At 41.7% G+C, this 20,976-nt stretch overlaps 4 protein-coding genes across 5 annotated transcripts in view; 1 reads left to right on the top strand and 3 right to left on the bottom strand.

Annotated features, from left to right (window-relative positions):
* The window catches only part of LOC134213256 (coactosin-like protein), a 95,187-nt gene extending 85,338 nt beyond the window's left edge, over positions 1–9,849 (top strand). The window contains exons 2-3 of the mRNA XM_062692096.1: positions 8,427–8,750; positions 8,829–9,849. Coding sequence (XP_062548080.1) covers positions 8,427–8,750; positions 8,829–8,945 — 441 coding nt within the window. The 3' untranslated portion in view covers positions 8,946–9,849. The remainder of the gene's footprint in view (positions 1–8,426; positions 8,751–8,828) is intronic.
* Positions 347–1,039, bottom strand: LOC134213251 (uncharacterized). Its single transcript, XM_062692081.1, has 2 exons — positions 991–1,039; positions 347–931 (listed from the first exon to the last, which is right to left on the bottom strand). The coding sequence occupies exons 1-2, from the start codon at positions 993–995 to the stop codon at positions 499–501; spliced, it is 438 nt and encodes a 145-aa protein (XP_062548065.1). The 5' UTR covers positions 996–1,039; the 3' UTR covers positions 347–498.
* Positions 9,850–12,759: 2,910 nt separating the features above from the next.
* On the bottom strand, positions 12,760–14,879 carry LOC134213248 (uncharacterized). 2 transcript variants are annotated; one of them, XM_062692067.1, is made up of 4 exons: positions 13,199–14,879; positions 13,054–13,132; positions 12,910–12,987; positions 12,760–12,850 (listed from the first exon to the last, which is right to left on the bottom strand). In XM_062692067.1, exon 1 carries the CDS (start codon positions 14,867–14,869, stop codon positions 13,445–13,447), a length of 1,425 nt encoding a protein of 474 aa, XP_062548051.1. In that variant the 5' UTR covers positions 14,870–14,879; the 3' UTR covers positions 12,760–12,850; positions 12,910–12,987; positions 13,054–13,132; positions 13,199–13,444. The 2 variants fall into 2 exon arrangements, with proteins under 2 accessions (XP_062548051.1, XP_062548041.1); XM_062692057.1 differs by having other exon boundaries at positions 12,843–12,987.
* A 136-nt stretch (positions 14,880–15,015) lies between these two features.
* Positions 15,016–17,434, bottom strand: LOC134207258 (uncharacterized). Its single transcript, XM_062682979.1, has 2 exons — positions 15,090–17,434; positions 15,016–15,046 (listed from the first exon to the last, which is right to left on the bottom strand). Exons 1-2 carry the CDS (start codon positions 17,432–17,434, stop codon positions 15,016–15,018), a joined length of 2,376 nt encoding a protein of 791 aa, XP_062538963.1.
* Between the last annotated feature and the right edge of the window lie 3,542 nt (positions 17,435–20,976).

Raw genomic sequence — 20,976 nt, 5'->3', positions numbered from 1 at the left:
TCTTCGCAGTCAGCTACACTGCCCGCTAGATGTTGGCTCAGTTCCATTTCATCTGGACGAACAGCCTGCTCCATGGAAGTGAACAGTTCGGTGCCAACTAACCCTCGATGCTCCAAGTTCTCAACCATCGATTTGGCTCCATCCAGCGCTTTCCTGCACTCGATCAATGTTCGTTTCACATTTCCCATTTCTCGCAACCATCCACTGTTATTATGTTGTGCAACAATTAATCCCTTATGAACTGCCACCAACCTACTCGGCTCGGATGTGGGAACCCATCGGAAGTACTTCGATAGCTGCATTGAGGGCGTGGATGAGTGTTTCATCTCGTCCGGCTTGTGCGCCGGTGACGAATGATTGAAATTTGCCCATGAGCTGTAATGGCCCTCAAGGTGTATGTGTTTGCCTTTTAGTTCGTCCGCTAAAGCTGCATCATCTCTGACGGAGTGTACACCAGCACGATCACATATATTCTCATTGGTTAATCCTTCCAACCCCTCAAAATTCTGGCAGTAATGGCATCAGTTGTTGAGTAAATCTTTTTTTGGTGGTGTCTTGCAGTGTATTAAAATCGTTGACATCGTTCACCGTAGGATGAGCGTTATCCAAACATCTGGGGGTTTCGTCGTCGAATAGCACCTGTCGTTCAATTTTTGCCAAAGCTATGTCCCACATACAGTCGATGATCTCAGTGGCGGTGTCCCCATGCACAACCATCCTAGTCCCTTCCTTAGGACGCAGTTGGCTCTTGTAGAACCGTTGAAAAAAGATTCCCGTAAAAGAAAATACGTCGTCGCTTGCTGCACCGCTGACTTCTTGTAGCGGATCGGCTTCCTCGACGTTATCAGCTTCACCCTCTTCGACGGTGTCGGGGTTGATGAGTTCTTCATAATCAGTGTATGAAAATTCATCTTGATTCTCGTCTTGAACCCTGAAATAAATTCAACTTTAAGTTTAACCCCACTTTGCAAGAAAAACCACTATACTTACTGCATAGTTTTTGATTTTTATGCAAAAATAAACTTTGGGTACGATCACTTGTTGTTGTTTTTTAAAATGAAACTTGTTTGTTTTGATCAGTACAGTGTTGCGAGAATGAATTATGTTACTGGAAATTTGTATCGGAAGTCAACAAGGTTGCCAGTGTGCCAGCGACCCGTTGCCAATTTTTATTTAAATCCACTAAGCATATGCGGTATTTCGAAAAATTTCGTTTCAGGTGGTTCGAAACGAAATTCCGCGGAATTTCGCGGAATTTGAGCATGGCGAAATCTGATTTCTTGATTTCGTTTCGTTTCGTAAAATTACAAAAATTTCGCTAGAAAAAACTAGCTTCTAACGAAATTTAACGGAATTCCGCGGAATTTCGAAACAAATTTAAACTAATCCATACTTTATATTATAAAAAAATTTTGGCTGCGCCGCTGAACAAAATCGTTAAGTTGTTTTCAAAACTTCAGGTTATACAAATTTTTCTATTAACGCTTACTAACCCCATTCTTAGTCGACAAATACGTAAGTAGTTTTCTTCTATAAAACGTCTTCAGTGTTTCCATGATTAAAATTTTGTGATATTTTTTTACTATTTGCACAATATGAATGCGGAATCGATCGTGTTGCTGCTGGTCATGGGACGGCAGCTAGTCCGGGAGAACGCGAAGTGATAAAAATCTACCTCGCGTAGCAGAAATTTGTTTAACCAGTGTGCAATCGATCGTGTTGATGCTGATCACGCCAGCTAGTGTGGGAGAACGCGAAGTGATAAAACTAATGTCCAGCGTTTGTAATGCTCACTCAATCTCAGGAGCACAGAATGCTCCCTCACGAAAAATTTCGGGGAGAAATCACTTTTTGGGAAAGAAAAACAGTCTGGAGAGTGATAACCATTTTTCGCTCACTTTGATTGCCGTCGGAAATTGGTTTACTCGTTTTCTTTCATATCCGATCATTTTCGGTGCCAGCAAAGCAAACGGTAGTAGCCTTTGTAGAACAAATAACCTGGTACCTACATGCAGATAGCTTGGTGGTGTGGCTAGAGTGAGCGCATCTCTATGGCTGTTATTGTTGACATGCTGGGTTCGAGTCCCACCGTGGCCATACAATTTTTATAATTGTTCTGCGATAATTCTCACGAAAACGAACGCTTTTTTAACAAAAAACGCTTGCTTTGGTCTCAACGAAAAGAAAGGTCGGAACCCTGTTAATGCCTGCATCAAAGAGCACAATATTATTTAGTGCGAAATCGATCGTGTTGTAGAAGATTATTAAACGAAGCACATTGATCTTGCATTGGATTTATTTGAAACACAGTTTTCATCTTCTTGTTTTCAAAATAACTTCGTTTACAAAAAATATTTTGTCGCTTACCAAAGGGTTTCACATGAATTACCTTCTCAACTAACCAACGATTCCTTTTCCGTAGCGCTCACGGAGATGCAAAGCATACCTCGGTCTCTTAAAACAATGAGTGTTACACTAATTTTCCTCTCCTAATACTAAATTGACTATAAGCACCGTTATTGACTTTTTTGTATCCCAAGAATATTATTTAATTGGTGAGCTATGCATTTTGCTGTTTCTCGGCCAATCATGATTAGCAACTGCGACGTGTACAGTTAAGAAACGTTATTAAGCTCTTCTTCGACTATTTGCACAATATGTGAGGAACATTGCAGATTTGTGGGCATTTCTAGATCTACGCATGGAATTTGCAAAAAAAAATCCAGAACGGGTTGAAAGATCATTAAAATTGCTGAAAATTCTTTACTTATGATTGCTTTCAGCACATATTGACCATAACAGCTGTTCTCATCTACCAAGGACACACACACAATAGCTCAGTTCTTCGAGCTGATTGTATATAAGACTATCGGTCTGTGAAATTCAATACATATCTTTGTGCATTTTAGAAAGGTGCACATGATTCTTCTAGTGAGCAAATGTATGCTATATATGTAGACGAGGAATAAGAAGGAATAAATTTTGGCAGACACACCCTTTTCAAATGTTGATCTAGTAATATCAATTCTATATCTGCGTATACGCCTGGCAGATGTGGATACATAGTTGAGTATCCCACTAAATAAAAAAATAAATCTATGCATTCGTTTTCAAATTTTGACTAAGTCAATACACTGGATTTTGTTTTTACACGATTTACACTTTCTTCATTTTTCACTCATCCGAAATGCTTAACGCATATTAATTACCATGCGATTTTTTTAGGAATTATTTAGGATTTTTTGAAACATGTTGCAAAGATTTTGGTGGTAAATTGAAGTCACACGAATAAAAATACGAGTGAAAAAAAATCGTGTAGAAACAAAATCCTGTGTACTGTAAAACCACGCTGATAAGACAATATGAAGTATGCTCAGCATAATTACATAATTCATAAGTAAACTAAGTTTTTGAACGAAATTTGAATCCGTATATGAAAAATCCCACAAATTCTTTATTTTTATATACTTACTTATATAAAACTAATATAAAATTGATCAGATTCAGAAGCACACGTTCCACGATGAAAGTGGCACAAATGCTGGGGTATTGCCTTATCGCCAATGGCATATGCGGCGAGAATGTGGCGATTTATCACAGATTGCCTCTTCAGTTATTATAACTCTTTTGGTCGCAAAACAGTTATTCGACTTTGAAAAAGTGAAATCAGAATTGCGTTATGTAAAACCAATTCAATAAAAATTCCGCGGAAAAAAAATCCAAATTTCGTTTCGTTTCGAAAAATTTCGAATTAAATGAACCTTGATTTCGTATCGTTTCGAAGTCTCGAAAGAAATCTATATTTCGTTTCGTTTCGATCCGAATCAACATAGACATTTTAAATTTCGTTTCGTTTCGTTTCGTTAGGAAAAAGTGTGTTATCGCATACCCTTAAAATCCACAATACATTACTTTTACGCTACTGATAAGAAAACTGCAGCAAAAACGACTCCGACTCAAAACCACTCAAACTAAATAATCTAAAATATAAAAACTATTTGGATCTGGCCATTTGACCATGTGAGCAACGTGGCTTTGTAACCTCTGTTACTGATCTAAAATAGAGGTTAACAGACACGAGCTCCATCACCATGGGCAACATGGAATAGGCTAATTTGAGTAAAGCTCATCGATTATTTCGACATCTGGTGGTCGTCACAAGAACCACGAAAAAAGTATCGTTGTCCAAAAAAGTGTATTGGCAGCATACGGAGGGAGTACGATTTTCACGTTTTCTGGTTAATCCAACCATTTATGAAAGCTGGAATAGTCGCAAATTGGAAGAAAATTTTGTTTTCTTTGGGATTCGTCTTCAACAGCTGCTTAAGGTGATTATAGAATGAAGCCAGAAACCGGCCATTTTGTAAACCACGTGCTTTTCCAATATTTTTTTTCAAGAGCACGAGATGAAAGAACCATAACGCGTATGGGGCTGAAATAATGGTAGATCGTTTGCTTAGTTACGGTGAACAATCATAATTTGAGTTTCGGCACTGTACGAAAACTATTACGCCTGATTTGGGATTTTGGAAATGAATGTAAATAAACGTGTGGTGAATTTGAAATTCACCACGGGCTTCTTTCTATAATCACCTTAAAGACTGTGAGAAGCCATTGCCAGTGGAAAACATGTGACAATATACCAAAAAGTGAAGTAAATTTTATGGAGAAAAGTTGATTTTGAATGTAAACAATCGCTTCTGACGACTTTTCTCCCAAACTCTCGCAGCGCACTCTACCACTGGATCCTTCTTGAATTCGCCTATAGGCCCAGAGAAGACTTTTAGTCTAGAAACCAGGGTTATAAATATTCGACAGCACTGGATGAAGGTGATGTTTTTTATATCATTTTTTTTTTTATTTTCTTCCTGCTTTGAAATCAACCTCACATTCCCGGAGAGACAGAAAAGTAAACAACAGAACTCACATCACCCACTGCGCCGCGAAGATGAAATTTACCACAGCAAAATGTACAAATTCACCACGCGTTTAAATGGTTTAAATGGGCCACTCACACACAGTCATACGGTAAGGCGCGAACTGAGCAGCCTGTCAGAGCGACTTGATAGGGGCTGAATGCGAAATTGAATGGTCGGTGTTGGAAATGATTTTTCGGCTGCACCCAGTCGCACTCACCACGGCGGCGATGAAGGCGACTGCAGATTATACTGAGATCCATGTTTTTCACTGCATTGACTGTGAAATATTTCTACCCTGAGAAAGACTGTCAACGGTCATACAAAAAATAAGCTATATTGCTTGAATAAAAAAAACACTTAACATTTTCAATATTGGGTTGTGTGGTTTTTTTCCCTGACCTCAATCAAAATTCCTTGACTTTCCATGACATTCCAGGTCCAAATTGAAAATCCTTGAGTTCCTCTGTCTTTCTAGGTTTTTCCAGGTAGTCGACACATTCATAGAAACGATCCAGTGCGACAGTTTAATGGTGCAATTTACCGTGTTATCAATTCACGCCACAATTTTGATTGTATTTGCTGATGTAGATCAAAATTTAAACACCACACCTAATGGCTAGCCTACATATTTTAGCGTGAAAGTCTATTTACTGTGTGAATCATCACACGTATTGAGTTATCTCGAGATAATATCGTTGATTATACAATCTTAATTTCATTCCTCTGATTACGTAATCAGATCAAGACAGTGTAGATGTGCAAATGGACGTCGATCGTAACACGTGACCATGCTCATCAAACGTAAAAGTCACGTTCACTTTCCGCTGAGATGAGAACAGCGTCGAGCACTCTTCAACCATTGAATTGCATTCTTATTTAAACATTAAATATTGCCATCAAAGGCTGCACCTGGATAAGTCGTGGCTGTAGTACTAGAATAGCAGGGCATGGTATTGAACTTTCACGTGCTTTGTTTCTGACCGAAAAATAAAACATTAGCTGTCAAAACCATATGGGTGTGAAAATCAAGTCTTCACATTTTTCACTTTCCGATCATGGAAACAAACATTACTTTTCCTACACATGCAACACACCCCCCATTAATCATACTGCTAATCGTTGCTGTGCCGGCGCTACTATATTTACGCTATCCGCAAATTCCCACACCATTCTCCAATAAATTTTCAGCCCGCTCCCAGTCTCATTAGCGCAGCTCAGGGAACCTCATTGAAGAAAAAAAACTAGCGAAAGGGAAAGGGCGAGAATTGCAAATCGCTTTCGGATGGGATGCGTCATGCATGCATTTACACTCATTGGATTGCATGCAGGCACGCTCAAACTATTTAGGTTTCCATTCCGCCGTGCATGTAACAAAGAATTCCACACCGCGCGCCAGACCGACAGACATCCGTTCCAATCACAAAGCGGTCCATAAACAAAAACAATCATCATTGGCGCATAAGCATCGCATCACAAGCCAAGGCGGCGACGATGATGGTGCGAATGACGCCTAACTGCTGGTTATTGCAGCGGCAGACCCATAAACTTCGAATATATGGACACGTTCTTCGCATGTTCCGCTTCTTGTTCTCCTTTGGCAAATATGCAAATTCGTTTTGTTATATGCGATTGAGACTCATATGGTCTCGACGCATGCTGTATTGCGCGCACACAGCGTGAAGCATTAAACGCCCCTACGCGTGCACGCGTGAATGACGTAAACGGCCAAACAGTGAGAGCCTGCTCACATCCCTTGTAGCCGTTTGTAGGGGCGATCTACTACCACTCAAGAGGTACTAATTACGCCTCAACCAGCCATGGCCGCGCAATGATCGGCGCCGAGCAACAAGAAGGGTGAGGTTCAGGGTCGCGCGACGCGAAAACTTCATAACACAGGCGAGAAACAGGCGAAGAAAGAATTTCAAGTTCATCGACGGTAATGTACTTGCATTTCCGCTATGCCTATAGGGAATTCATTGTTTTTTGTTTCGATGGGGAGGAAGAAATAAAGAAATCGCTTACCGCTCTGTATTGCCGTTATTGAAGCCTGAAAAAAATAAGAAGAATAGCGACAATACAAACCGTAAATGGACGTCAATCTGATTGTGAAACAGGTGAATGGTTGTCATAATTAGCGCCATTAAGCCTCGTCACCGTGAGCCAAATCAGAACAATCAAGCGTGCCATGGGTTTGGTTATCACGTGGACGTCTGAACAATCTAGTACTACCCGGTTTGGAACATGTTTTGATGCAGTTGGTGAGGTTTTTGACCTATCAGCGAATCGGACAAACGAATTGCTTCGATAAAGCTGTACCGTTTTCGTCAGAACAGATGGCGCTCCTCAAGTGCCGGTGTCAGACGGGAGACCTACGGAAAGCCTTCAAATTCGTTATCACGTTGCTTTCTTTCTGCGTTTCTCTTTTGATGTGAGGTTACGCTGCTCAAACACGCATATCATGCAAAACAATCAACACTGTTCGTTTTTGTATCTCTTCGAATCATTTACTGGTGAGGTTGGTAATGATGATGCTGTGTTCAACTAACGTAACTGTTTATGACGGCTGAAAATCTTCGCCAATTTCTGCTCCGATTTTTGCCTTCTTTTCACAGCTCCGTAAACGTTTATCGATCCCTAATCGTTCCAGCAGATCACCTCACTGGGGGTAAGAAATCCATTTTTCCAGACCTCTCGTCACATTCAATCAAAATTCGATGAAGCGGGACGGGACAACCGCAAGCACGTGACCGCACACTGCGCGCCGCCGCCATATTTGTTTAATGAAACTGTCAAATTGGTCGTGCCCCATTGCCGCAACCGCAGCCGCACGTTCCGCCCAATCCGGCACAAACCGAAACCAACTGCGTGCGGGAAAATATCGTTTTGTTATTTCGCTAATAACCGCGTACTTATCCGATCAATGGAGTGTGGAAATTGCGGTTTTAATCGATGCGAGGGGGAGGTTTGGGTGTCGCCGCGCGGTAGTAAACAAAAGGAAAGTTGAATCGCCGCGATTTTCACTTTCGTAACCGCCGCAACACGGAAGAACTTTCCACGAATGACCACCCCAGCCAAGGCAGACACAGTCAGTCGCTAGCCACAGTAGACGACGAGTGCCCGAAGGGTCCGCGGTTGAAGAATCGCGTGCCACCGATGTACAGTTGGATGATTCTGGCCACGGAACTCCACAAGCCGGCGTTGATCACGATTGTGCAATATTGTGGGGCGTTGGGGAACGATAATTTTGCGCTTCTCTATTATTATCACATAAAGATATGCAACTAAAGGAGAACTTTTGCTTTCGATGGGCATCACTCAATTGTGACCGCTATGCCCAAGTTGTTCCACACTGACCCACATTAGAGCACTGCTGCGGAGGATGCATTTCCTGATTATTGTGATGATTCAGTATGGAGAATGTTTTCAAATTCTACCAATTTCACGTTTAAAAATGAATATATTTTTGAATAACTATTAACAAAATCCTTTCTCCACCTTCTCTTCCAGATGGCCCTCCCCACCTCCCTGGACAAGGACGCGATCCGCGAGGCGTACGAGGACGTCCGGTCGAACCTGACGGACAACGAGTGGGCGGTGTTCAAATTCGACGGCCTCAAGATCGTCTGCTCCGATAAGGGCATCGGTTTCGACGAGTTCTGCGCCCAGTTCCACGACAACGAGCGAGCCTTCGGCTACATCCGGATACAGATGGGCGACGAGATGTCCAAGCGGAGCAAGTTCATGTTCGTCACCTGGATCGGGCCCGAAGTCGGCGTGATGCAGCGAGCCAAAATGTCCACCGACAAGTCCATCATCAAGGATGTGATCAATGTAAGTTTGATGCCCGAAGTGCCGGGGACACTGAGAATGGATAAAATAATCTACTTCTTTTATTAAATTTTTTTACAGAACTTTGCAGTCGAACTGCAAGTGGAATCGAGCAACGAGCTAGACCTCATGATGTTCAAAGAGCACCTGAACAAAGCCGGTGGAGCGAACTACGGAACCGGCGTTCGCGAGCTGTAGAAAACAACGCTTTAGGATTATCGCCCCTCGCCTAACCTGTTTCCTCTTTGTGACAATCTGCAACACAAATAATCACACAGACACACCCACTAAAACCTAGTAGTTAAGAACGGTTGCAGAGGAACGGTCTTCCCTTCTCCTATCCTAAAACAAAGCTTCCTATTTATATATTTTATTAATTTAATCAAAATTGTGATTTTGAACGTATTCGACGAAAGGAAAATTATCTTTTGGATGTTGTTTACCGAATCCTATCACTCTCCGACCCTTGTTATAATCCCTTCATGAGAGAGACCCTTACCCTCGTTCATGGTCACACCATAATCAATGAGTATAAGCATCAAATGAATATTGGAACAAAATTGCAATATTATCATACTAATTGATCTAGTTGTTAAGTGTACACGCAAGAAGTAAACGAAAACTCTTATTGGATTCGCATGTTCGCTTCCATTATTCCATCAATTAAACTGTGACTGACGCAAGCGAGAGAGAAAATGTGACCCTGTTAAGTTAAATCATTAAATAATAATTGTGCGCATAATAAGTCGGAACAATGGCAAGCGAAATCAAAACATATATTTGTTTCTCTTCAGTACTCAGAATGGCGACGTCAACATCATATCTGCAGATTTCTTCCTTCGAAACCAACCCTATTGTGTATTTGCAAGTGTATAGAAAACAACGAGAGACATGCGTCCGTACATGTTGTGTAGGTGCCTAGTGATGGAAGCAGTTTGTTTCTTCTTTTTTTTTTAAATAATAGAACAACAACGAGTGTGTAATGTAATGTAACCGACCCCAAGGGCACAGACATAGCGAGACCCCATTTTGGGCGTCGTGATTTTGAGACGGAATAATTATAGCAGGAAAATTTTCCAAAAAATAAAACTGTAATTCAAAAGTATTCTTAGTAATTCTGAAATGTTCCGAAAATCTTACATTATACGGTTCAAATTTGACGCGAGTTCAGTTGTGAACAGATTTTATGACTAGATCAAGGAATTAGAAGAGTGTTTGTTCTGGGTTCTCCATCTGGAATCGTCCGATGAGCTTCCGAATGTACACCACTTGCTACATCGTTTTTTGGCTCTTCTCCACCTCGTGCCAAGAAAATGATGAATATCTCTGATATTTGATGGCTTGATGTGTTGGGGGTGGACCAAGGGGTGGGTCGCTGAGCACAATTCAATTTGAATTCATTTTATTTTTTGTGACATTTTGTGCCACAGTGTGCCACAAATTGTGCCTAAACTGAGTGTGACAATTTGTCATTTTGACAATCAGAAAATTCTGGCAACACTTTCAAATGTCATCATCAAGTACCTTTTGGCGCGTTGAAAAAAATCATAAACACGCGCGCATGCATTGGTCGATTTGACTCGACGATTTAATAAATGCATTCGTTTAACTTATCGGATCGAAAATCATGTACAGGTAGGTTTAATAAATGGATTCGAAAGTTGCGATGCGAAGTGTTTTGGGGCTGGATGATGCCGTATCGGAATTCAGGCCAGATCAGAGGTTTGATACTGGTGGTTCGGGAAAAGCTAAATAGAGAACAACTATGAATATTTCAGCGATAATGGGTTAGTATCAGATGGTGTCAAGGACAACACAAAAAATATAATTCTTTCAACATTTGTTTTGTTCTTTAGATCCGGAACTAGCGTGTTATCGCGATAACAAACCAATTTAGGAATATGTTGCAGCGGTTCATAACAAGATTTTCCCATCCGGAAGTTCCGATCCGGTGGCGAGAAAAGTAATCAAACAATGAGATAGATAACTAAAGGTGATAAAAAAGAGAAATGTTAACAAAACTGGTGACGTAGATTATTGCACGGCATCTAATAACCTCTAATAACAGCTTTTTCGAATGTAGTAGTCACAGTACTAGTGGTAGTTCATACGAACTATACACGGTTAAAAAAAGAACATAATTTTAGTTACTTTTTTTTCTTGCATCTCCCTCTCTCTTCTTTTTGTTGTCATGAAATGCTTTGTTGTCATGAAATGAAAAAAAACTACTCAAAATGGCAGATAAGCGAGAAAACGTTAAGTAATCGCATTTTGATTCGTGTAATGTCATATTCCCCAGGTACACGTTCAAAAAACGAACCCAACCATGCTTTAGCTCATCTATATAGATTCCACTATCTATAATTCGAACAAGCTGCCATTAGATATCATGCAACTATCTACGTTACGACTTTTTGTTTATATTTTCCACCCACTAATACGCTTGCAGTTGGGCTGTTTTCTCACCTTAGTATCTAGCTCATTGTCTCTAAGCTGTCGTGATTTTGGCCCTTAATTCACCGGATGCCGTCACGAACCGTATTCATGCGTCTTGAAAAACAGGGAGCTTCTTGATTTGCCACGGTCACCAAGCTTCCACCCTTCACTTATTTTTTCAGGCCGTTTTAGTGGAAGGAGAAAGATCCATTCTTCTGGTATTTCTTGAATAATTTCTCGCATATTGATGCTCTTGATAAATCTGCGAGCTTGATTTTCTTCATAAGATGCGTTCGCCATCCGTTGTAAGAATGACTTCTTGCCCGTTGACACCCGCCTTTTATACTGTTTGGCGTTGGCAACGACGATGTGTTATTTGTTATAATTAACCACGCCTACCAAGATGCAGCGAGCCAAACTTTGTTTTGTTGATCACACCTCTTGTGATGCAAACACCGAAAATATCATAGAGTGGCGAATTAACATATTTTTTATTGTAGGACGAAATTATGTAACAATTTGAATAATGCTGTTTTTATTGATCAAGTCTTATTCTCTACAATACTCTCATCCTCTACTCTTGATTAAAAGGTCTGCGGAAAATTGGAATTCATTTTTACTTTATATTGTTTGTATTATAAACATATATATCGTAGTACAGTCAAACCTCCATGAGTCGATATTGAAGGGACCATCGACTCATGGAAATATCGAGATGTGGAATAGGAAATCCTTGGAAAGCTCTTTGGAGGGACCATCACAGTAACCCAGAAAATATTTTTTGATATGGAATAATTTGCTTCCATGAGTCGATATCGAGTCATAGAACATCGACTCATGGAGGTTTGACTGTATATTGTAAACTTAGTGCATGTGAATGAGATATTCCATTTTGAATATTGCAAACAGCATAGAGCTGAGTTTAATATACTGTGGCTCAAAGCCATTGAAGTTTTGGCCGAATGTTCTGATTTATAAGTGCTAATCTTTTAGCTAAGCGAGGAATTAGAGATGGGCGGAACGGATCACTTCGATGAACTGATCAGATTTAGGTCATCCATTCGAATGATCCAAATCTTTCAACCGGAACAAATCACAAAAAAAGTAAAATGTTGAAACGGTTGTCATTTAGACTCACACTTCTATCCATTCATACAATAACTTTACCCTCTCTTGTACACAAGCGAATGAAGCACCCATAATGAACTTTCCTTTTTGACATGTCCTAACAAATGGTCAAATAATTTGCTGATTAGGTGAACCGGATGTTTAAAAATAATGAGCCACGAATCATTCACTCACATCAAAGATCCGGATCATTTTAACGGTTCCGGATCTGAACGCCTGTTTCTACCAGGAATAGTCAAATAAGTATTATCAACTGAAAATCGATCATATAAGGTCCAATTATGGTGTGATAACAATATTTGTGGGGGTATAACAACATAACCTTTCTCCGCCATTTCATTATCCTGCTACTGTCGTATTTATGTTTTTTTTTATTGCTCGGTAGGATGAATGTCAAAAGGAAATGTCATTGTCATTTCTGTTCAAAAGTTTATAGTAGAATGTTGAAAACTCAGCACTTACTATCCAAATTCTATCTGATCACTATTGTTGAGGGATAATTAAATATAACGCTGAATCCTGTTAGCAACAGCTACAAGCTGAAATGCAATTATTTATTACTATGCAGGGATCATGTAACAGAGAAAAGTTCACTTACAATTTCAGTGCGTAGATCTAATTCAACAATTATTCCTAACAATCAAAATTCATCTTTGCTGACGCAGAGTTTTATGGGCTATGAAAGAATAATCAAATTAGCAATCTCAACTAAGAATATAAGATCAGTTTGTACGATTCTTACTTAGTGCATTATATTGTGTAGCCATATAACCCACAGAATAGATTAGACAATACAGGACCTCGTGTGAAATACCTAAGGCCTGAAACATAACAAAACTCGTTTGTACTTGCACTGACTCATCTCAATTTTATCGTACTGAATGTACCTGCGGTTTTCCTACTGAAAACCTAGATTCTACACTATTCTGATAGCAAGTTATATAATATAAACCATATTTCTACCATGCACTGGAATCACCTCGTTGTCGCATCGAAACAATTTTGTTCCTTTTTGTTCATGTCTACACCTGACGTTTCTCGCATCGTTCAACCAATATGTCATGGTTTCGCTCGCTTCGCTTTCGCCCTGTTGAGGTTGCCAGTTTCGCAACATTCTCCCCCCTGGTGGAACCCTACATGTTCTCGGTTCCAGCATTCTTTGATACCGCCAACACCGCCAATTTTGAAATAGGTTTCCTAGCCGGAGCGCCTCCGGCAGCCTGTACAATAGCTTGGCGTATTCTTCCATCTGCAGCTGGTAATACCTCGAGCACGCGCCCACGTTTCCATCCGTTGCGCTTAGTGTCATCAATGATCATTACTAGGTCTCCGGGTTGAACAGGTTCAGCTTCGCCGAACCACTTTGTGCGTTTCGTTAATGTTGGGAGATATTCCCTAGTCCAACGTTTCCAAAAGGTGTCCAGATATCTCTGGATAGCTGTCCACGAACCTTTCAGAAGAGATACTTCGTCGGTTGTCTGTACGACCGGCAAACGAACCCCCGAAGAACTTCCCAATAAAAAATGATTCGGTGTTAAAGCTTCCTGCTCAATCGAGTCTAAAGGCAAATATGTAAGCGGCCGGCAGTTGACAATACCTTCAGCTTCTGCTAAGAAAGTTAGTAAAGCCTCATCGTCTAACTTCTGCCCACCGTCCTGGATTGCGGTTAAAGCAACTTTTACCGATCTCACTAGTCTCTCCCAAGCACCGCCCATGTGTGGGGTGCCCGGGGGAATAAACTTCCACGTTGTTTGTGTACTGGTGAATTCTGCGGCTAGCCCCTTGTTGATTTGCTCTCGAAGTAGCCGGTCAGCACCTTGGAAACAAGTAGCGTTATCGCTGTAGATTTCAGCAGGACTACCTCGACGGCAGACGAATCGACGTACTCCTTTTATGCAGGATTCAGTTGTGAGTGAGTGGATAACTTCCACATGAATCGCACGTATTGTCAGACATGTATATATGGCCACCCAGCGCTTGACATGACTGCGGTTCACCTTCACCAATAGGGGGCCAAAGTAATCTAGACCGCAGTAAGTGAAGGGTCGTACATAAGACGACAACCTAGCCCTGGGCAGGGGAGCCATTCGCGGCACAGCTGGTTGCGCTCTACGTATCTTGCAGAATTGGCATTGCATAGATACGTGTCGAACTTGGGTTCGTAATTGTGCTATGTAGTAGCGCTGCCGTGCTTCGTTGACGACAGTTTCGTTGTTGGCGTGCAGTAACATTCGATGGAGATCATTTAGAACAAGCATCGTCAGACGGTGTCGCTTTGGAAGAATGATTGGAAATTTCATGTCGACCGATACGTGTTGAGCTGCGCCAATCCTACCGTCCACCCGCAAAACTCCTGCTGTGTCCAACATCGGTGAAATCTTGTAGAGAAGGCTCGACTTTTCCAGTGGTTGACGCTTCTGTACTGGGAGTAGTAGATTACTGGTCAAAGTTGCTATCTCGTCGGCGTATGACTCCCATTGCACCGCACGAAACAGACATTCCTCTGCTTTCTTGAACTCGGGCTGCGTCAGATGACCGTTTCTCCGTTCTTGGCCCATGACTGACGTTCTACAGTTGTCCACGAACCGACAAACATATGCCATCACGCGTAGCATCTTTTTCCAAGAGGAAAACCTTTCGACGTCCAGCAATTGCACCGGAGTTTGTAGTTCATGATGAGAATAGCAGGCCCGTATTTCATCCGTCACCACCTCACAGGTTTTTTCCGGTGGCCACTGGGGTGCAGGGTAACGAAGAAATTCTACAGGTCCACTATACCAAATGCTGTCCTTGTTAAAGAACGGTCCTGATCCCCACTTAGTTGCCTCGTCGGCTGGGTTTTGCTTGGACGATATCCAGCGCCATTCTTTACGGTTTGATTTTTCCAAAATCTCTCCCACTCGAAAAGCAACAAATGGCCGATACTTTCGGGGATCTGCATTTATCCAGCTCATTGCAACCTCAGAATCGCTCCAAAAAAAGTGTTGTTGAACGGCTAGTGAATGCCCATCGACTACATATTTGGCCAGCCGTACTCCCAGCACACACGCCATGAGCTCTAAACGAGGAATGGTTGTTGGTTTTAGGGGAGCTACCTTGGTCTTCGCTGCTACAAATGCCACCGCTGCTGAACCGTAGGGATTCGCAATTCGGAAGTAAGAGACGCAGGAATATGCCGTCTCGCTTGCGTCTACAAACGTATGCATTTCCAAAGTTGAAAGATCGCCATTGGAAAAGTAACACCTTGGAATCTTCACATGGTTGATACTGTCCAACATATTTATCCATTCCTTCCATCGCTGGAACGTTCCGTCGCAGATCTGTTGATCCCAGCCAGTTCCTTCGCGCCAAGTGTCCTGCAACAGTACTTTTCCTAATACCAAGTATGGTGCCAAAAATCCTTGAGGGTCAAAAAACGACATAGCACATCGCGCCAGTTGACGCTTCGTTGGCTTGGTATCATTCGCTCGTAGATGGGTAATATCTTTCGGCAATGACGTGCTGAATCGAAATTCATCCGCTTCAGTGTCCCAAAGAATGCCGAGAACCCGTTCTGACTGTTTGTCTTTGCCGGAATTCAGATCGATGATTGTTTGTTCCTTATTTTCTCCAATTTGATCTAGGACGACCCGATGGTTACTGCACCAATTCCTAATTTCAAATCCACCGTGTTTATGGATTGCTTTGACTTGTGACGCAATTTGCGCTGCTTCTTCTACTGTGGCAAAGCTGTCAAGGTAATCATCTACATAGTGATTGTGGATGATTCCTTGTACCGCTCTAGGATATTCATGGACGAACTGGTTGGCATTCGTATTTTTTACAAATTGCGCCGTGGCAGGGGAGCAAGTTGACCCAAAGGTAGCCACATTCATCAGATACGTTTCCGGGGGCGATGTAGGGTCAGTTCGGTACACAAACCGCTGCGAGTGTCGATCTTCTGGCCGAATGCGTACCTGATGGAACATCTCTTTTATGTCAGCGCTCACGGCGACTGGTTGTTGCCGGAAGCGAAAGAGAACCGCAGGGAGTTGTGTCATCTGGTCCGGCCCTTTCAATAGCATGCTGTTCAAAGAGACACCGTCCACTTTCGCTGAGGCGTCCCAGATGAGCCGTACCTTTTCTGGCTTTCTCGGGTTGATCACGGCTCCCAGCGGCAAATACCACACTCGACGAAGATCCCCACTATTCAATTCCGCAGGCGACGCACGGTGTGCATATCCCTTTTGCTCATACTCGTAGATCTGCTTCTGAACATTCTCGTTGAGCGTTGGATCTTTGGCCAACCTGCGCTCCAGACATTGGAGCCGTTTCAAAGCCATAGGATAGCTGTCAGGAAACTCAAAATCGTCGTATTTCCACAACAGACCTGATTCATAGCGTTGATCGACCCATTTAGTTGTTTGCTCAAGGATCCGTAAAGCACGCTCATCATCCGCGGTTATTCCGACGCCAGCTGGTTGAATTCCCACTTCTTCCAATGAAAAATATGCCTTCAGGGTTCCGTCCATGGACTCCTCTTCGGAGCACTCGCAGACATGGTAGCTGACGGACAGTTGTCGGGCATCCTGGTGACCTCCGTACACGCACCACCCAAGCCTTGTTTTCACGGCTATCGGACCGCCTTCACTGCCTTCTTTCACCTTGAGTGGCACAGCCAGCTTCAGATTGTCAACCCCAATCAACAACTGGGGTGTAACGTCGTGGTATTCCTGAATAGATAGACCACGCAGATGTTTAAATCTTCCAGCTAGCTTCTTGACTGACAAACTTTGCTTGGGCAAGTCAAGTGAATCCACGGTTCTTACATCGGACATAATGTACTTCGGTGCTCGTTGATCAGTGCCAGAAATCTCTACTATTATCCGATGTGATTCACTTTCTTCCCTCGTCACGTTGCCAGTCCATTTAAGACACAACGGATGCCGGTAGCCAGTTACTCCAAGCGTTGATGCTAACTGTCGTTCGATCATCGAGATATTGGACCCCTCGTCAAGAAACGCGTACGTAGCTACCTTGTTAGATCCACTGTATAAAACGACGGGAATTATACGAAACAACAGCGATGGAAGATCTTCATTGTGGAAATGGTGGTCCATTGGTGCCGCCGCATATGAAATCATTGTATCTTTTGCATTTGAGTGAAGAAGGGGGTGGTGACGAGTTAGACAGCCATTTACTCCACATCTATTCGTGATTCGACAGGATCGGCGACCGTGATTGTACAAACAAGTTCGGCACAATCCAAGACCTTGAACTTTCTTCCAACGGTCATCGATGGACAGTGTCTTGAATATCGTACAGTCCTTTACACGATGTCCAACCTTTCTGCAGATCAAACATGCAAAATTATTACCCAAATCTGTTGACCGATTCGTGCTATTCCTCGCTACCATGTTGTTACTCCCCCCACTGTCGGAGTGCAGAAGAGTTCGGTCGTATACCTTGCCTTTCTCGCGCTTCGTAGAACGAAACGCTACATGCATCAGCTACGACTTCTTCCATATACTCGCCGAACGTTTGGAGATTCACCAGTGGTTGATTCTTTCGATAAGACGCCCATCGCATTTTATACTCCGCTGGCAGCTTCTCTACTAAATCCTTCATTAAGGTAGGGTTACCGAGATGATCTAAGAGATTTGCAGCTATGATATGATCACACAAGGTTTGAATTTTCGTTCCATACTCGATGATGGTGTCCAGTTTATCTGCTTTGGGACACGGTGTGTTCCTAACTCTCTCGATCAACGATTCAATCAGAAGCTCTGATCTCCCATATCTCATACGAAGTGCCTCAATAACATGGGGTACAGATGCAGGCAGAATAAGGCGACTTCGCGTAGCCTCCCAGGCAGCACCCTTAAGACATCGCTGCAAGCGAATCATATTTTCGCCATCACTATAGCCGCATGCCTCCGTGGTATAAGCATACTGGCTTATAAATACCGGCCAATCTGCTGGGTTTCCGGCAAAGCTTGGCAAATCTCTTGGTAAAATTTGTCGTGCGGCGAGTTGTTGTGGTGTGGGACCGAGTGGTACCGAGAGGTTATGAAGTTCTGGCTGCATTCCGACTCCAGCTGAATGTTGAACCGTGTCGACAGGTGCCGCTCTGGCATGCCCTGTATCGTTTCGACTCCTCGCCGTTTGGAATCCAGTGGTGCCCGCTGCGCTATTGAGAAATGGAATGTTGCGTCTTGGAAACATTTCTTGTTGTAACCCAAACTTGCTGCTCGTTGCTTGTTCAGGGGCAATCTGAACGTCTTCTGTCCATCTCTCGGTTGCTGAGTACGATGACAACTTGTGATGCTTGTTGGGTTGATTCTGCTTTTCTTCTGTTTGCTTCGGAGTTGATGATGGAGGGCGACTATCCGAACGCTCTGAAGCTTTCATCTTCGGGATAGCTCCCTTGCTTCCACTGAGAAAAGGTACCGATGGCTCCCGCTGGTTTTTCTCTTTTTCTGCGATATACAACATCTTATACTGTTCAAGCATTCGACGTAGATCCTCTATTTCTTCGGATATTGGCGTTGGACCTAGCTGATCCGTTCCTGGCTGTTCTTTGTTCGTCGGCTTCTTAACGTACACTGGCTTGGTTGCTGCTGGAGGTGGAGGGTTGACACTCACTCGATCCTTTTTGGGCCCTGTTTTCCCAATTTGGCCACCGACCGCGCCTTGTAGCTCTTCGTGTACGTCTGTAGCAACTTGATTGCCATCTTTGCTTCTAACGCTCACCGGATCGTCCACTATGGAGGCCTCCAGGGCCTCATACTTTTTCTTGGTGAATTCCGCTTCAATTTCAAGGGCTGCTCTTTTCTTTAGAATCGCTTGCTCCTCTTCGAGCCGCCGTAATTGCATTTGCAGCCTGGCTCGACGACTAGCAGAGGTCGAAGCAGACCCTAAGCTTTCTACGTGACTTGGAGTTTCATCATCGTCGCCGTGGGTTGACTGATGACCTGACCGACTCATGATGAAATTCTTGTAGAATTTGTTGAGGAATAATTAAATATAACGCTGAATCCTGTTAGCAACAGCTACAAGCTGAAATGCAATTATTTATTACTATGCAGGGATCATGTAACAGAGAAAAGTTCACTTACAATTTCAGTGCGTAGATCTAATTCAACAATTATTCCTAACAATCAAAATTCATCTTTGCTGACGCAGAGTTTTATGGGCTATGAAAGAATAATCAAATTAGCAATCTCAACTAAGAATATAAGATCAGTTTGTACGATTCTTACTTAGTGCATTATATTGTGTAGCCATATAACCCACAGAATAGATTAGACAATACAGGACCTCGTGTGAAATACCTAAGGCCTGAAACATAACAAAAACCGTTTGTACTTGCACTGACTCATCTCAATTTTATCGTACTGAATGTACCTGCGGTTTTCCTACTGAAAACCTAGATTCTACACTATTCTGATAGCAAGTTATATAATATAAACCATATTTCTACCATGCACTGGAATCACCTCGTTGTCGCATCGAAACAATTTTGTTCCTTTTTGTTCATGTCTACACCTGACGTTTCTCGCATCGTTCAACCAATATGTCATGGTTTCGCTCGCTTCGCTTTCGCCCTGTTGAGGTTGCCAGTTTCGCAACAACTATAAAAAATACCAATTTCATTATTTATTTCATTCATGTTTAACGCAATTCAATTAATTTAATCCAATCTATTCTAATCGAAATTATTCCAAATGCAATCTAAATTTATTCCGTTTTTTTAATCAAAATTGTATTCCATATTCAATTCTAAGTCTAATATAATGGAAATCCAATACTAAACCAATTCAAATCTATAACAATTAAAATCTTCAATCATTCCAAACTTAGTTCATGTTCCATCCAAATCCAATGGAATCATACCAAATCTGAATGTTATGTACAATCTAATATAATTCTCTCAAATTTAAATTTAATTTTATTTCAATCCATTTGCATAAAACTTAACGCATTTTCTCAAATATACGGAAAAAAGCTATTCGAAACCCATTTTTTTATATGAAGTCCAATTGGATTGCAATTATAATGTCTCATGCAAAGATGGCGATGAATCAGTATTAGGTAATTCAAAATTACTATAAAAGCCCTAATTGCCTCAAAGTGCAGGAAAACATCTATTCACATTATATCTGATTCCTTATCCATACTCCTTTAAAATACCTCTGTTTTCCATAAATTTGCGTGATCTCTTGTTTTTCCATATCTACAACTTATCAATTGGGTGTTTACGCCTTGTCTCAATTTGGCTCAATAAGCGATAGCGCAGCAGTCAAAATACATGAACCAATCCTTTTGAAACTTTTTAAATAATCTAAGTCCGAAAAAAATATAAATTTGTTTTTGATACGTTTTAGAAAATAACTTATGTTTAGTCCAAAAGCTTTCCGAATTCATTCTAAATAAAGTTCAACGTCAAACTATTTTTTTTTTCAATGCTATCCAACATAAATCTGATCCAATTCATTTTCAAACCAATTAAAAAATTAAATCAGATCTAAATCAAATTTTTATAAAATTCGATTGATTTTAGATGAAATTTAATTGAATTATAATACTAAACCAACACGAATCAATTCAATTTCTAATATGATTTAATCTAATTTAACTCACATTCAATTCTTTATTACAAATCCAGTCTAAATTAAATCATTTA

Source organism: Armigeres subalbatus, chromosome 1 (assembly GCF_024139115.2).
Source record: "Armigeres subalbatus isolate Guangzhou_Male chromosome 1, GZ_Asu_2, whole genome shotgun sequence".
Classification (NCBI taxonomy): Eukaryota; Metazoa; Arthropoda; class Insecta; order Diptera; family Culicidae; genus Armigeres; species Armigeres subalbatus.
The sequence above is the reverse complement of the archived record's forward strand: the minus strand, read 5'-3'. Positions and strand labels throughout refer to the sequence as shown.

Coding starts and splice junctions, on each gene's coding strand:
- LOC134213248 (XM_062692067.1), bottom strand. CDS start 14,869: ATGGGCCAAGAACGGAGAAACGGTCATCTGACGCAGCCCGAGTTCAAG.
- LOC134207258 (XM_062682979.1), bottom strand. CDS start 17,434: ATGATTTCATATGCGGCGGCACCAATGGACCACCATTTCCACAATGAA. Junction 15,047..15,089: donor TTTAACAAGGACAGCATTTG/GTATAGTGGACC, acceptor CCTGCACCCCAG/TGGCCACCGGAAAAAACCTG.